Genomic DNA, 17,271 nt, shown 5'->3' on the forward strand with positions numbered 1-17,271 from the left:
GAAGTTTCTTGGGAGCTCGAGGAACAGATAAAGTAGAGATATCCACAATTATTCAGGAAAGTGTAATAGTACGTAATGTTTTTTTGCAGGTTAGTCAGTGTATGTATTAGTTTAGTTAGTAAGTAGTATTTTAGTTTTGGGAGAATTTTATTTTATATATGTAATCTCCCATAACTTTGATTGTAACCACGGTATTCCTCTACCATAAGTGAGGGTAAGTAGTAAAATAAGTAGACCATTTTTCTTCAGAGAATAATGTATGGTACAAATAGTAAATATCGAGGATGAAATTTTATAAGGAGGGGAAAATGTAGAGACCTGGATAATTTTCATGATTTAATAATAGGAGAAGGAGAGAAAAAGAATTAAAATTGGGAAATTAAATAGGGTCTTGTCGATGAACACTGGGAATTCGCTGACGAACACATATGAGGGTCTTGTCAACAAGGACGTGTCTCGCCGATGAGAAAATACTGAGAAACTATTTTCCTATCTCTGAATTTCGTCAACGAGAAACAAACGTTCATCGAAAAACTTCCTTGCTGACCTTGTCGACGAGGTGACGTGGCTTGTCAACGAAGGCCAGTGTATAAATAACCCTAAACTCGGATTTCAGTGCAGAAACTTGCAAACCTCGCTTTCTCTCACTAAATTTTCATCCTCCACCCCTTCTCTCTAAGTTTCTGGGCTGAATTATCACAGGTTTGACGAATTGAGGCCACCACTACACTCCTAGGAGAGTTCTCTTCAAATCTATTGGAGTGGATCGTTGGTGGGGCTATCTTGAATTCCATCCTAGATTTAGGGCAAGACTTTCTATTCATAATTTGACTTTTTCGCATGTAGAAAATGTAGTAGTCGAGGAAATACTGAATTTCTGTTATAGGAGATGTTGTTTTCAGGGTGTTGAATGAGGAACCCTGCGGGTGCAGGACTAGTATATTTTAGGGGCTCTTCAGGAATCAGGTAAGGGAATAAACTAAGCTAGTCATTTTTGTGAAAATATATGTATAATATTACAGTATTTAATTTTAGGAAAATAAATATATATTAGCATTATGTTTGGGGAAAATACTGCTATAAATGACAATATGTTTTAAGTATGTGTAATACCTGTTTTGTGTGGCATGAGTAGAATTTATTATGAATTACTGTTTCTTAGAAAATGTTAAATGATACAAAGTTTTACTATGATATACCGGTGTACGGGCCGAGAGTTTTTATATGGTATATCGGCATACGAGCTGAGAGTTTTATATGATATATCGGCGTACGGACTGAGGATGTTCTCACATAATATGATGGCATACGGGCCTAACCTTTTATATGATATGCTGGCGTATGGGTTGAGCCTTTTATTTGATATGTGATACAGCGTACGAGCTATGATTAATAAAATATGAAATGCCGGCGTAAGGGCCGAAGATTTTCATATTATTAAATGAAATGTGATATGATGATATTGATTTGACTAATATTATTATGGAATAGCAATGTATCACAATTTGAAATACGTTATATGCAACGACCTGCTTAATTTCCACATTTTTTTCCTTTTTCCTTAAAAATAATACAAAATCTGTATAATAAATTTAGCAGATCATAATCAACCTAGACCCGTGGGTACCAGGGATACATCAAAAACACGTAACAGAAGCCTAAGCAGCAGGAAACATACAATCGTAATATCACAAATACAAAACCATCCATCACAATACCGGAGTTACTACATCCACTGTATTTAAGTATATACATCCCAAAAGAAAGATCTAGGGACATTTTCCATAAAATCCAACCATCCCTACCAAAACTTACCCTTCAGAGAGGGCAGATCAACAGTATTAAATTAGCGGAGCTTTACCCGATCTCCTATCAGGGGCTCCTGTAATGTTTATGTAATTTTGGGGTGAGACACCTCTCAGTAATGGAAATAAACTAATACTAGTGTGTGGCAACATGAGTATTTCTGTGTTATACATATAATCATATACATAAACATAATCAGTAAAATTGTATGTATCATATCTGGGAAAACATATATACTCATTCAAAAGAAGAATATAAAGGATTTCTGATGGCATAGATCATCTCATATAATAATAATACAAAACCACCCTAGTAGGTTAGCTGACCGTTGTCATGTATTACCCCCACATAACTAGGTTGTGTGGCCGGAAGGCGGGACCTGACAATGGTTGGCTAACCACTGACAAGTCAAAAGTATAGTCTATAAGTCCGATGGGTCTGTCAAACCTGGTCCGTACACTAGGGGCACTTACACTTTTTAAAACCACATTGACCATCCAACCTCACGCCACTCCGTACAGCAGTGTTAACACAAATATCATGATGAATCATAAACATATAGCATCGGTACTGTGCAAGTACTAGCCTAGACCAAGCCAACCAGGTTCTGATAACATATAGCATATAACAAAACTGTGATATATGGATATTTTATACTATTAATTGCCAATTCGATATCATCATGTCGTTTTGCATATATACGTATATCATGAAAATCATCGGTTTGTACGCCGATATTTCACATTTTACCATATCTTGGCCCATACGCCGGCAAATCATATAAAAATCTTAGCCCGTATGCCGGTATTTCATTATAAAAATCCATATCTTTATCATATTCCCAGAAAACAGTATTTCATTATAAATTCTACTCATGCCACACGAAATAGGTTTTTTGTATATTTAACATACCATCATTTTCAGCAGTATTTCCCAAATATAAAACATATATAAATATATTTATTTTCTTAAAATCAGATGCTGTAATAATATACATACATTTTCGTAAAATAACTAGTTTAGTTTATCCCATTACTTGATTCCTGAAAAAGCCCCCTCAGAAAACAGTCCTGCACCCACAGGGTTCCCCGATCAACACCCTGAAAACGACATTCCCCATAACTAAACTTCAGTATTTCTATGCGTACTACGCTTTCTACAACTGTAAAAAAGTCAAATAATGAGTAGAAAGCCTTATCCTGAATCTGGGATGAATTCCAAACTCGTCTCATCAACAATCTGCTCTGGCAGACTTGCAGAGAACTTTCCCAAGAGCATCGTGGTGGCTTCAGATCATCGAACTGACAGAAAATTGGCCCAAGATCTTAGAGAGAAGGTAGAAGAACTGAAAAAGGAGAGAGAAAATGAGACTTGTGCATGAGTTTTCAGCCAAAAATGAAGATTTGACCTATTTATACACTAGCCTTCGTCAACGAGTCACGTCACCTCATCGACGAGCCAAGTCACCTCATCGACAAGGTCATGAAGAAGACTTGTCGATGAACTCTCTCATCGTCGAAGAAATTAAGAATCACCCAAAGCCTCTCTCGGTATTTTCTCGTTGACGAATTACACCCTCGTCGACGAGTCTAATATAGCGCGTTGACGACGAAGACCTGCTATGTGTCTTTTTTTAATTTCCTTTTCTCCCTTCCTTTTATTATTTAAGTATTATAAATTCTCTAGTTCACTACATTATATGTTATTGGAACTTGGTTGGCTTGGTTTAAGCTTACACGAGCATGGTACCATAGCTATGTGATCATGATCATTATGATGTAGTGTTATCGCTCTCGTACGGGGCAGCGTGAGGATGGATAGTCAATGTGGTTTATTGAAGTGTTGGCACCCCTGGTGTACGGACCAGGTTTGGCAGACCCATTGTACTTATAGACTTTTGCTTTTGACTTGGCAGTGGTCGGCTAGTCATTGTCAGGTCCCGCCTTCGGGCCACATAACCCAGTCATGTAGGGGTAAGACATGACACTAGCCAACTAACCATCTAGTTTTGTTTTTGTATTATTATTATTATATCAGATGAATTATGTTTATAGAAATCCAGTATGTTCTACGATGATATGATTATATATGTTTTCCAAGATATGATGCAGACAGTTTCACTAAAAATGTTTATATACTATTATATGTATAACACAAAAATACTCATGTTGTCACACACTGGTATTAGTTTATTTTCCTTACTGAGAGGTATCTCACCCTAAATTATATGAATATTTCAGGAGCCTCAGATAGGAGAGCAGATAAAGCTTCGCAGCGCTAGAGTTCGTTTGTCCTACCCTATCTGAAGGGTAAGTACTTGCTAGGGTCAGATGGATTTTGGGTGGTGACCCTAGGACTATTTTGGACACTTTTGAGATGTGTGTATCTTTATGATGATTATAGTAAACTCTGGTATTGTGTTGAATGGTAATATGAGATGTCTATAATTTTATGTTTCCTACTGCTTAGGCTTCCGTGTTGTATTTCTAATGTATCCCTGGTACCCACGGGTTCAGGTTGATTATGATCTGCTAGATTTATTATATCGGTCTTTATTATCATGGAAAAAAAATGGTAAAATAAGCAGGTCGTTACAATAACTCTTCATAATAATCTGATTGTGATTATCGTGGGAATGATATGTTTGGATGAATTGTTTGTGTGGTTATTCGTATGTATCACAATATAACGTTGGCAGGTCTGAGGAGTTTGTTATATTGCTTGGGTATAAATCATGATATAACGTTAGCAGGCCTAAGGAGTTTGTTATATCGACATTTATATAAACGGGGTAAAACATTGGTAGGTCTAAGGAGTTTGTTTTACTGATATACTATGAATAGGCCATCAGGATATGAAGCAATGAAGGGCGGTTGTGATGAATTTATGCAGTATCCTGTGTGGATATGAAACTTGTGTAGTATCCTGTGTGGATGTGACTGAAATGTGTGATTGATGTTGAATGTGTGTGGGTGTATGTATGTGAATTTAAATGTATAAATAGTTAGGGCAAAGTAAAACTTTCTGCCCGAGGGCTTACTGAGTAAGGTGAGTGCCCTAATAAGTATCAGTTGTAGTCTCATCCAAATTAAAATGGGCAAAGTTACAAACGGTATCACAACAAAGGGGCGTTACATGTATGGGCGTGTAATCTCTTCAATTCTCAGGAACTTTGGCTATAATGATTGGTTATGTATGTGTAAGTATAGTATATAAGTGTATTAGCAGTTGTTGTTGTTGATTAATAAACAAATATATATTTTGTGTACACTAAAACTCATTTTCCACATACTGTTATAACTCATTCCACCCTAACTGAGAAGTGTCTCACCCCAGCAAATTATTAACTTTTTAGGTCCTTCAGGTGATTGATCTTAGCAAGCTTCAGGGTGGGGTTTAGTTTTTGATATTGTGAGTAGTTGTAAGATATGAAATATATAAAGGTTATGTTTAAATTCCTGGTTATGTAATATAAAGTGAATGGATATACTTTTTGGGTTGTATAGAATAGAACTCTAGTATTTTAATGGAGAATGTTTAATTATTTCCGTTACATGTATGGTATTTTTGGTATCAGAGATAGGTGATTGGAACACATAACACCTCGGGCCCCGCTTGGCGGGTTCGGGGTGTTACAACACTACTTTTTAGTTCATCATTTTTGTGCTCAATCTCTCTCTTACTCTCTAATCTTGTGTTGATTCATTACTTAAAAGATTTGTGTGAGGTTTGTGTTGTATCAAATATCCAATCATTCAAGGAGCTTTGTTTGTAATTCATCTTCTTGCTGCAAAGGGTTCTTGGTGAACTAAGTTGCGAAGGGTTCTTGGTGAACCATGATTAAAGGTTCTTGGTGAACTGAATTGTAAGGATTCTTGGTGAACTTTGTAGCTCTTGGTGAGTGAATCACACAGATATGAGTTTCAGTGCAAAGATCAAGTCAATATTCTCATAGGCAAAGATCAAGTGGTCAATTCAAGAAAGAAATATCAAAGTTGACAATCACTCAAAAGGACTCTAGCACAACCATCAAAACAAATGTAAAGTCATATGTATAATGGGGAGTATTTGAGGTAGTGTTTATTGTAACTCTTGTTGTTCTAATTCAAGCAAGTTTATTTAGCAAGAGTTGAGAAAATTGCATGTTCATAGTAATTCGTAAGAGTACATAGTGAGATTAGGATTGCTGTCCCGAGAGAGGGGGGGGGGGATGAATTGGTTTATTTTAATATTTTGACCTCTTCTGAAAACTTACTTGTTTTAATACAACAATGAGAAAAATAAATCAATCAACTAATAACCACAACCAAAAACCCACACCACAAGATACTGAAATTTAAACACACAAACCAATTAACCTAAGTATTCAAACAATCATGCAAGTTTGTTAAGCCTTTTATTAGCTGTCGTGTAGATGTTTGCAACCTACTTTGGATGAAATCTTTGTTTGTGCTTCTCTTGATTAAGATTTCCACAAATTAACCAACGTAGTCCCTTTTGGGTTTCCGCAAACGGTTAATCAAAACGTACTTTCTAAATATCAAGAGTCTTCCTTTGATTTTAATTTCAAGCCCTGCAACCTGCACTTTAGAATACACAAAAATATATTGTGCAGAAAAATAATGAATAAGGAAGAGAGAGACACAAAAAGTTTTTACGAGGTTCGGCTTCAACACAGCCTATGTCCTTGCCTTTGGAAAATTACTAAAGGGTTCCACTATTGCAGTTCCTTTACTGGGCGAAACAACGCCAATTATAGCATTCCTTTGTTAAGGCTAGAGCCCGCCTTCTCCAAACGATGGACTCTCACTTGGTCAATGATCCAATAACCTAGAATCGTCCAAAGTCTACAAGAGAAACAATAAGAGGATTGTGTACAAAGAATGCTTACACAAAGAGCAAGTTTATACAATTCAAATCTATGTACTTCAAAAGTAAATATCAAGAATGAAATACACTTTTGAAGCTTAAGAATAGATTTCACTAAACTCCCTTTTCTCCAGATGAGAAATCAGCAAGTATAACTCAGGAATTGATGATCAATGATCTCAGAACACCAGCACTTTCAGTTTGCAAAAGATGAGCAAGTTGAGACTTTGAGAGCAAGAGAGCTTATGGTAGATTTTTCAATACTTGGTTGTATTTTGATTTGGAGAACCATGTATTTATAGGCATTCAAACGAGTTTCCTTGTTGCTTAAGTTTACTTAGAATATTTCCCAAGTTTTTAGATTGGAGCCCAAGCAACTAATATCTAAAAAATATAATTTTGAAAATTTTTGCCCGTTAATAGTGTTCCGATGGCTGAATACTCAAGTTTAGTCATCTGAAGTTCCTGAGCTTGTTGAAAAAATGAACTAAATACAGGGTTAGACGATCAAGGATAGGGTTTAGATGACCAAAGAGTCAAGTTTAGATGATCGAGGTCAAGGTTCAGTCATTTGAAGTGCTTCTGCCAGTTTCTATTTCTCACCAAAAAATCTTCAGACGTCTGAGCTTATTCTTTAGACATCTGAAGTAATTCTTCAGTCAACCGAACTTGGAGTTCAGTCATCTAAAGTTGTCACTTCAGGCTTCTAAACAGAACTTCAGTCTTTTGAACAGATTGCTCTATGAATGTTAACTTTCAATAATAAAAAATGGTTTACTCTCTTTCATTTATTCTTTAAAAAACTTATTTCGGGGTTATTAAATATGTCTCTAAGTACATACAATTCCCTTAAAAATGTTCAAAAGATATTTCAATAGATATTTAGAATTTGAAGTATTTACATTGGTTTTCCTAAAACCTTATATGCTAAGATTGAGATCATCCACTTTCTTTTTGCTTTGAAATCCCTTGGATGTTTGCTTGAACTAGTTTTAGCTTCCCATGTTTTGATTAGTACTATGCTGTTTTAAGCTTCTTTTTGGATCACTTGTTAGTTTATCTAACTTGATGGTCCTCAATGATCCTTGTTTTCCTGAAACACCAAAACACAAAAATTCCAAGTTAAAATGTCCTTTGTTTGTTATCACCAAAACTGATTGAAAAGCCTAGTTAGGCCAACAATCTCCCCCTTTTTGATGATGACAAACAAAGAGCAAAGATAAAGGTTTCTTTGAAAAATACTCCACCTTACTATAAATATCCGAAAAAAATATACAAGATAACCAAGGAAACATAGCATATTATCTAAGCATGTCCATATAAGTCTTTGCAAGTTCATATGTCCATATGAGTCTTTGCAAATTCACATGTCCATGTATTCTTTGTTAAGCATATTATCCAAGCATGTCAATATAAGTCTTTGCAAGTTCATATGTCCATATAAGTCTTTGGAAATTCACATGTCCATGCATTCTTTGTTAATTTCAGTCTTTGCAAATTCACATGTCTATGGATTCTTTGTTAATTTCATTACTTTTGACATGTCCATATTGCATTTTATCTTTGCTAATAACCTCTCTCCCCCTTTGTCATTATTGAAAAAAAACAAGTAATACGTAATAGGAAAGTTAATTTTATAACCATCAAGGAAGTGCTTACATAACGAGGTGTGACAACCAAAAATTTTCATCAAGAGATGTTTACAAAAAGAAGAGTCAAAGTACCAATACTGCAAACATCTGAGTTACATTCAAAAAGTTATATAGTAACTAGTAATCTATGCTAGGTGTTTCCTAATGATTCTATCCTTCTTCTTCAGAGCCGTCTTTTTGTCCTTCTTCTTCTTCTTCTTCTTCTTGGCTTCCTTCTTCTTCGGTTTCTGCTTCTTTCTCCTGGTTGCCTTCTTCTGTAGAACCTTCTTCATTGTCCTCAGTTTCTTCATCAGAACCATCATCTTCAATTTGAGGGGCGGAGCTAATATCCAAAGGATCACTTCCCCTAGAAGATCTAGCCTGATACTCCTCAATGTGAGTGATGCGCTGATCAAGGGATGTAACTTTTTCTTTAATATTTTGAAGCCCAGTGTGCACTTCAGATGAGAAACTAGAGAAGTCCTTTTGAAATGATAAAAACCATGATGGTGCATCGTGAGAGGGTCCTAGATCCTGTGTGGGAGAAGAATGAGCTGCTACTGAGGTTGAGGTTAAGGTGGAGGCTGAGGCTGAGGCTGAGGCTGCAGGTGTTCGCTGAATTCTACTTGATTTCAAATACTAACCCAAGCTACCTTCATCATACCCCATTTGTTTTAGAGAGGTCTCATTAAAAATATCACAGCGAGTTCTTTTTATGAAGAATTCAAAACTGTTGAAGACATGAAGGTGGGCAAAAAGAAGAGTAAAGACACCTCCATAGGGAAGGACAACTCGGGAGGACTCTAGTTTGGCCCACATCCATTTGATAATTAAATTGGCCAAATCTAGTTTTTTTTTACTTTGAGAAGACACCAAAGGACAAAGCACTCAATATAGGAAAGGTGGTCAAACGAAACATATTTAGGTAGAATTTTTTTTGCAACAATTTTGAGTAAAATTTGGGCTTTTAAACTTAGTTGTTTATACAAAGGAGGATGCCCAAAATATATAGGTTCGTTTTTCATGATCAATGGGAGGAAGGTTTCAGGGGTAAACCCTTGTTATAGAATTCAGGATTGAGCAAACATAGGATAATTAAATTCTCTTGGAGTAATTTTGAAAATAGGAGACAAGATTTCGGAATTCAACAATATTTTTTTCCCTTTTACTTCAGAAGAGAACTTGGGTTAATTCATAGTAGAGAAGTGTGTTAGAAAAGAAATTTCAAATTTTTTCTAATCTTCGGTCGTCTGAACTAAAAACATCAGATGACTTAACACTATAGCAAACAGGTTCAGATGACTGAACCTAGAACTTTAGACGACTAGGAGGCTACTGACTCTTCAAATTCCAGATCTAAAAAACTTCAGACGACTGAAGATAATTCTTAGTCAACTGAAGTCACAGGATTTAAATATAACAATCATCTTAAAACCCTAATTTCAGCCTTCTTAAGTTCGTTGTTCTACTCATCTGAACCTAGTTCTCTCTATTTGTCCTCATCCTCTCCCAGAAATCACTAAATCCAAAGCTTGCTTCTCTCTTTTAAGGTTCATTCCACGAAACCTAGGGTTTCTACAATCAGGTTTCTTCATCGAATATGCCTCGTATTAAGCACATAACCAATTGTGGCTCTTCGTCTGGGAGAGATGCACAAAATCTTGACAAATGGCTTGTTGTTCCCCAAGATAAGCTTCATTACCATGTGTCCCTTGGCACCATAGACCCCATTCTAGGTAAAGTATTGTATGTCTCGTTCTTAAATGTTGAATTCCCAGATATCCTTCCATTATTCAAAGCAATAGGATGGTTTGATTTTGTTACCCAGCAACCAAAAGGAATTTTGCCTCATCTTATCAAAATATTTTATGCCAATATGACTAAGAAAATGGGATTGGCTGTATACTTAATGCGAGGCACATTCGATGAAGAAACCTGATTGCAGAAACCCTAGGTTTCATGGAATGAACCTTAAAAGAGAGAAGCAAGCTTTGGATTTAGTGATTTCTGGGAGAGGATGAGGAGAAATAGAGAGAACTAGGTTCGGACGAGTAGAACAACGAACTTGAGAAGGCTGAAATTAGGGTTTTAAGATGATTGTTATATTTAAATCCCGTGACTTCAGTTGATTAAGGATTATCTTCAGTCGTCTGAAGTTTTTTAGATCTGGAATTTGAAGAGTCAATAGCCTCCCAGTCATCTAAAGTTCTAGGTTCAGTCATCTGAACCTGTTTGCTACAGTGTTAAGTCATCTAATGTTTTTAGTTCAGACGATCGAAGATTAGAAAAAATTTGAAATTTCTTTTCTAACACACTTCTCTACTATGAATTAACCCAAGTTCTCTTCTAATGTGTATAAATCTTTCTTCACTTAGTGGTTTTGTAAAAATGTCTGCCCATTGGTCACTTGTATTAATGAATTCAAGAATTATATCCTCTTTTTGGACATGATCTCTCAAGAAATGATGCCTTATATCTATATGTTTGGTTCTTGAGTGTGAAATTGGATTTTTGGATATATTTATAGCACTTGTGTTATCACACTTTATTGGAATTGTTTTATAATCTAGATTGAAGCCTTTTAATTGTTGGTTCATGTATAAAATTTGTGCGCAACAACTTCCGACTGCTACATACTCAGCTTCAGTGGTTGATAAGGCTATGGAGTTTTGTTTCTTTGAGAACCAAGATACTAAGGATTGTCCTAGGAAGTGACATGTGCCACTAGTACTCTTTCTATCAATCTTACATTTGGCATAATCAGCATCGAAATATCTTATCATGTCAAAATCAATATCCTTTGGATACCATAAACCTAGATCAAGTGTTCCTAGAAAGTACCTAAGTATCTTCTTAATGACTGTTAGATGTGATTCCTTAGGTGCTGATTGAAACCTAACACACATACATACACTAAACATAATATCGGGTCTACTAGCAGTTAGATATAGTAAACTACCAATTATTCGTCTATAGTGTTTTATGTCTACTTGTTTTCCTTTTTCATCCTCATCAAGGCTTGTTGATGTACTCATAGGGGTTCCTATGGGTTTACTTTGTTCCATATCAAATTTTTTAAGCATATCTTTAATGTATTTAGTTTGATTTATAAATATCCCATGTTTTGCTTGTTTAATTTGTTATCCTAGAAAATAATTTAACTCTCCCATCATACTCATTTCAAATTATTTTTGCATACATGTGGTGAAGTCTTTACATAGTTCTTCATTTGTAGCTCCGAATATAATATCATCCACATATATTTGAACAATTAGCATTTCTTTGTTTTTGGTTTTGATAAATAAAGTGCTATCTACCATTCCTATTGAAAATTCATTTTTGAGCAAGAATTTACTTAGCCTCTCATACCAATCTCTAGGAGCTTGTTTCAAACCATACAAAGTTTTTGTTAACTTAAATACATGATTTGGATTTTTTGAATTTTCAAAACCTGGAGGTTGTTTAACATACACTTCTTTATTTATATATCTATTTAAGAATGCACTCTTTACATTCATTTGGTATAATTTAAAATCCTTATGGGCTGTATAAGCTAAGAGCATCCTAATTGCTTCCATTCTAGTTACGGGAGCAAAGGTTTCATCATAATCAATACCTTCTTCTTGATTATAACCTTGTGCTACTAGCCTAACTTTATTTCTTATAACTACTCCATTTTCATCCTTTTTATTTCTAAACACCCATTTAGTACCTATGATTGATTTATCTTTGGATTTAGGTATAAGTTCCCACACTTGACTCATTTCAAATTGATTTAGTTCCTCCTGTATAGCTATAATCTAAGAATCATCTTTTAAGGCTTCTTCAATGTTCTTGGGTTCATCTTGAGACAAAAAAGCATAATGATTGCAAATGTTTTTCAATGAGGCTCTAGTGGTTATTCCTTTTGATGTTTCACCAAGAATTTGTTCTTTTTGGTGACTTTTATCATATCTCCATTCTTTAGGTAGTTCTAGATTTTCTATGATGTTTTCAATTGAAGCTTCATTATTGTTTTCTTCTTTTATTTTAAGATCATCTTCTTTTTGTGAAATATCTTCTTTTTCATCAATCTTAACTTTATTGTCATAATTATTTGATTCATCAAACGTTATGTGTATTGATTCAATAATAGTAAGAGTTCTTCTATTATAAACCCTATAAGCTTTGCTATTTATAGAGTAGCCTAAGAAGATACCTTCATCAGATTTTGCATCAAACTTTCCTAAATCATCTTTAGTGTTAAGGATAAAACATGTGCATTTGAATACATGAAAGTAGGAGATATTAGGGTTTCTACCTTTCCATAGTTCATATGGTGTTTTTTCTATACTTGATCTTATAGATACCCTATTTACAATATAACAAGTTGTATTCACAACTTCTGCCTAAAAGTATTTTGGTAGGTTATTTTTGTTTATCATTGTTCGTGCCATTTCTTGTAGGGTTCTATTTTTTCTTTCTACAACTCCATTTTTTTGTGGAGTCCTAGGTGTTGAAAAATTATGATTTATTCCATGTTCATTATAGAATTTATCAACCTCTCTATTTTTAAACTCCCTACCTTGATCACTTCTAAAGCTTGTTACATTATAACCATTTTCATTTTGTAATTTCTTGCATAAGGTGATTAGCATGTCATAGGCTTCATCTTTGTTTGTTAAGAATAATACCCAAGTAAATCTTGAATAGTCACCTACTATTACAAAAGCATACTATTTACCTTCTAGGCTTAAGGTTCTAGTTGGACTAAATAAGTCTAGGTGTAATAGTTTTAGGGGTCTTTTAGTAGATATGTATTTTTTCTTTTTGAAGCTTATTTTGACTTATTTTCCCTTTTGGCATGCATCACACATCTTGTCTTTTATGAATTTGGTATTTGGTAATCCTTTTACAAGATTTTTCTTTGATAATTTGGATAATAGGTCCATGCTAGCATGTCCTAGTTTCCTATGCCATAGCCAACTTATTTCATTCATTGCTGCCAAACAAGTTACATTCTGATTTACTAAGTTCTCAAGATTTATACAATAAACATTATTTATCCTATGAGCTATAAACAAGGTTTAATTTTTTTTAGGATTTTGGATAACACATTTTTCTTTCTTAAAGGTTATTTCAAACCCTTTGTCACTTAATTGGCTAATGCTTAAAAGGTTGTGTTTTAATCCTTCTACTAATAGCACATTATCAATAGTGAGAGAAGGTTCTTTACCTATTTTTCCAATGCCAATAATTTTACCTTTGGAATTGTCGCCGAAGGTGACGTATCCCCCATCCTTTTGTCTTAGTGTGGTAAACTTGGTCTTATCACTGGTCATGTGCCTTGAATACCTGCTGTCCAAGTACCACTTATCCGTTGACGGTGTTGCCCTAAAGCATACTTACAATGAAGGATTCATTGTGTTAGTCTTTGGAATCCAAATTCTCTTAATTTTCTATGAATTGTTTTTAGTTCCATTATTGACTCTCCATTCTCCTTGAATTTTAACATATTTTCTTTTTAATGGGCAGTTGAACATTACATGACCTTTAGTCTTGCACATATAGCAAGTGGTATATTCATGTTTGTTGTTTGAGGAGGTGCTAGCATAGTGCTTGGCTTCCTTGACGAAGTATCCCATGTATAATTTTTTTTTTCTTTTTATTTGTTTTACCATTATAACCTATCCCTTCTTTATTTCCATGTAGCCTTTGCTGTCCAATCATCTTTTCAAAATTTTGGTAAAGTTATATATAATTTTCTCCTTATCCTCTACTAATTTCTTAAGTTCATTTACTTCTAAATCCCTTTTATTCAAATCATCTTCATGAGTTTTGCCTAACTCTTGAGTTACTTTATTTACTTTCTCTTCTAACTTCTTAATACAAGAGTCTTTTTCTTTTTCAGTGGTTTTGAATGATTCAAGTAGCTTCAATAGTTCTTTATTTTGATCTTTCAAGGTTATATTTCTCTTGGAAATCTTTATGAATCTTTTATGTAGAAAAAACAACTCAGCTTGTAATTCCTTGTAAGAAGGCATACTATCACATGACTCATCACAAGCCTCATTGTACGATTCTGTTGAAGAGTAGTAGGAATTTACCTCTTCGTCATTCGCCATGAAGCATATATTTGCCATTTCATGTCCACTTGATTCGTTTTCCGTCTCACTGGAGCTTGAGTCATCCAAAGTAGCCTTTATAGCTTCCTTCTTTTTCTTTTTTTCTTTCTTGAGCAAAGGGCAGTCCGGTTTGATATGCCCTGGTTTCTTGCAGTGATAGCATATTGGAGGTTCATTCTTACTTTTATTTTCTTTTCTACTTGTCTCTTCTTTTTCAGCTTTCTTTTTATTGAACTTTCTAGGAAATCTTTTATTCCTTCTATAGAACTTACTTAGTCTCTTGGTGATGAATGCTAATTAATCCTGATCTAAGTCACCTGTTTCACTTTCCTCTTCACTTGAGTTGTAGCTAGACACTTTTAGTGCAATGGATCTTTTATGCTTTGGTTCAAGATTCCTTTCTTTTAAAGCCATTTCATAGGTAAGAAGTGAACCTATGAGTTCATCTAAAGAGGTGGTCTTAAGGTTTCTACCTTCTGTGATAGCTGTAGCCTTTGGTTCCTATACGGAGGGAAGACCTCTTAGAATTTTTCTAATCATTTCGTAGGTAGTATAAGTTTTTCCTAAGACACTTAAGGATTTTATTATGTGGGTAAATCTGGTGTACATACTTGATATTGTTGCATCTGAATTCATCTTAAATGCTTCATATTCGTTTGTTAACATGTCTATCCTATTGTCTCTAACATCAACTGTTCATTCATATGTTACTTCTAGTTTGTCCCGAATCTCCTTAGCCGTTTTGCAGGTCATGACCTTGTTAAATTCGTTAGCATCTAAAGCACAATATAAAAAATTTATAGCGCTTGAATTAATTTGAAGCATTTTATAATCGAAATTGGTCATATCCTTTTTCTCTTTTGGAATCTATTTTCCATCAACTATCTTAGTGGGTATGAGGTTTCCATCCATAACTACTTCCCATGCTTTCCAATCCATGTGTTGGAGATATATTTGCATTCTCTTTTCCCAAAAGGTATAGTCGTGTCCACAAAAGATTGGTGGACGGGTTGAGGATTGTCCTTCACTGAAGGGTGCTACTCCTATATTTGCCATTTGATCTTTTTATAGTTTCTTGTTAGGAATTACTATAACAGGGCTCTGATACCAATTGAAATTGGGATAGCTATCCCGAGAGGGGGGGGGGGGTGGGGGTGAATTGGATTATTTTAATATTTTGACTTCTTCTGAAAACTTACTTGTTTTAATACAACAACAAGAAAAATAAATAAATCAACTAATAACCACAACCAAAAACCCACACCACAAGATACTAAAATTTAAACACACAAACCAATTAACCAAAGTATTCAAACAATCATGCAAGTTTGTTAAGCCTTTTATTAGCTGTCGTGTTGATGTTTGCAACCTACTTTGGATGAAATATTTGTTTGTGCTTCTCTTAATTAAGATTCCCGCAAATTAACCAACATACTCCCTTTTGGGTTTTCAAAAAAGGTTAATAAAAATGTACTTTCTAAATATCTAGAGTCTTCCTTTGATTTTAACTTCAAGCCCTGTAACCTGCACTTTAGAATACACAAAAATATATTGTGCAGAAAAACAATGAATAAGGAAGAGAGAGAGACACAAAGATTTTACGAGGTTCGGCATCAACACAGTCTACGTCCTCGCCCTTGGAAAATTACCGAAGGGTTCCACTATTGCAGTTCTTTTACAGGGCGGAACAACACTGATTACAACACTCCTTTATTAAGGCTAAAGCCCACTTTCTCCAAATGATGTACTCTCTCTTGGTCAACGATCCAATAACCTGGAATCATCCAAAGTCTATAAAAGAAACAATAAGAGGATTGCGTACAAAGAATGCTCACACAAAGAGCAAGTTAGTACAATTCAAATCTGTGTACTTTAAAAAGTAAATATCAAGAATGAAATACACTTTTGAAGCTTAAGAATAGATTTCACCAAACTCCCTTTTCTCCAGATGAGAAATCAGCAAGTATAACTCTGGAATTGATGATCAATGATCTCAGAACACTAGCACTTTCAGGTTGCAAAAGACGAGCAAGTTAAGACTTTGAGAGCAAGAGAGCTTATGGTAGATTTTTCAATACTTGGTTGTATTTTGATTTAGAGGACCATGTATTTATAGGCATTCAAACGAGTTTCCTTTTTGCTTAAGTTTACTTGGAATATTTCCCAAGTTTTTAGAAAGATTAGAGCCCAAGCAACTAATATTTAAAAAATAAATTTTTGAAATTTTTTACCCGTTAACAGTGTTAAGATGGCTGAACACTCAAGTTCAGTCATCTGAAGTTCCTGAGTCTATTGAAAAAATGACCTAAATATAAGGTCAGATGATTGAGGATAGGGTTCAGATGATTGAAGAGTTGAGTTCAGACGACCGAGGTCAAGGTTCAGTCATCTGAAGTGCTTCTGCTAGCTTTTGTTTCTCACCAAAAAATCTTCAAACATCTGAAGTAATTCTTCAGTCAACCGAACTTGGAGTTCGGTCATCTGAAGTTGTCACTTCAAGCTTCTGAACAAAACTTCAGTCATCTGAACAAATTGCTTTCTGAATGTTAACTTTCAATAATAAAAAATGGTTTACTCTCTTTTATTTATTCTTTATAAAACTTATTTCGGGGTTATTAAATAGGTCTCTAAGTCCATATAATTCCCCTAAAAAGCTTTAAAATATATTTCAATAGATATTTAAACTTTGAAGTACTAACATTGGTTTTCCTAAAACCTTATATGCTAAGCTTGATGTGGAATCAGGTGTAATCCCAAGAGGGAGGGTGAATTGGGTATTTAAAAAATTCTAAGGCACTTAGTTATCTCTTAAACCCTTCTTATAAATTTACAAACAACTTCTTGTTACTCAATTATGTATG

At 34.6% G+C, this 17,271-nt stretch overlaps 1 protein-coding gene across 1 annotated transcript in view; it reads right to left on the reverse strand.

Moving 5' to 3' along the window:
* Nucleotides 1-8,477: 8,477 nt before the first annotated feature.
* Nucleotides 8,478-17,271, reverse strand: part of LOC131167621 (uncharacterized) — a 35,685-nt gene continuing 26,891 nt past the window's right edge. The window contains exon 3 of the mRNA XM_058126416.1: nucleotides 8,478-8,928. Coding sequence (XP_057982399.1) covers nucleotides 8,478-8,928 — 451 coding nt within the window. The remainder of the gene's footprint in view (nucleotides 8,929-17,271) is intronic.

Source organism: Malania oleifera, chromosome 11 (genome assembly GCF_029873635.1).
Source record: "Malania oleifera isolate guangnan ecotype guangnan chromosome 11, ASM2987363v1, whole genome shotgun sequence".
In the NCBI taxonomy this organism is placed as follows: domain Eukaryota; kingdom Viridiplantae; phylum Streptophyta; class Magnoliopsida; order Santalales; family Ximeniaceae; genus Malania; species Malania oleifera.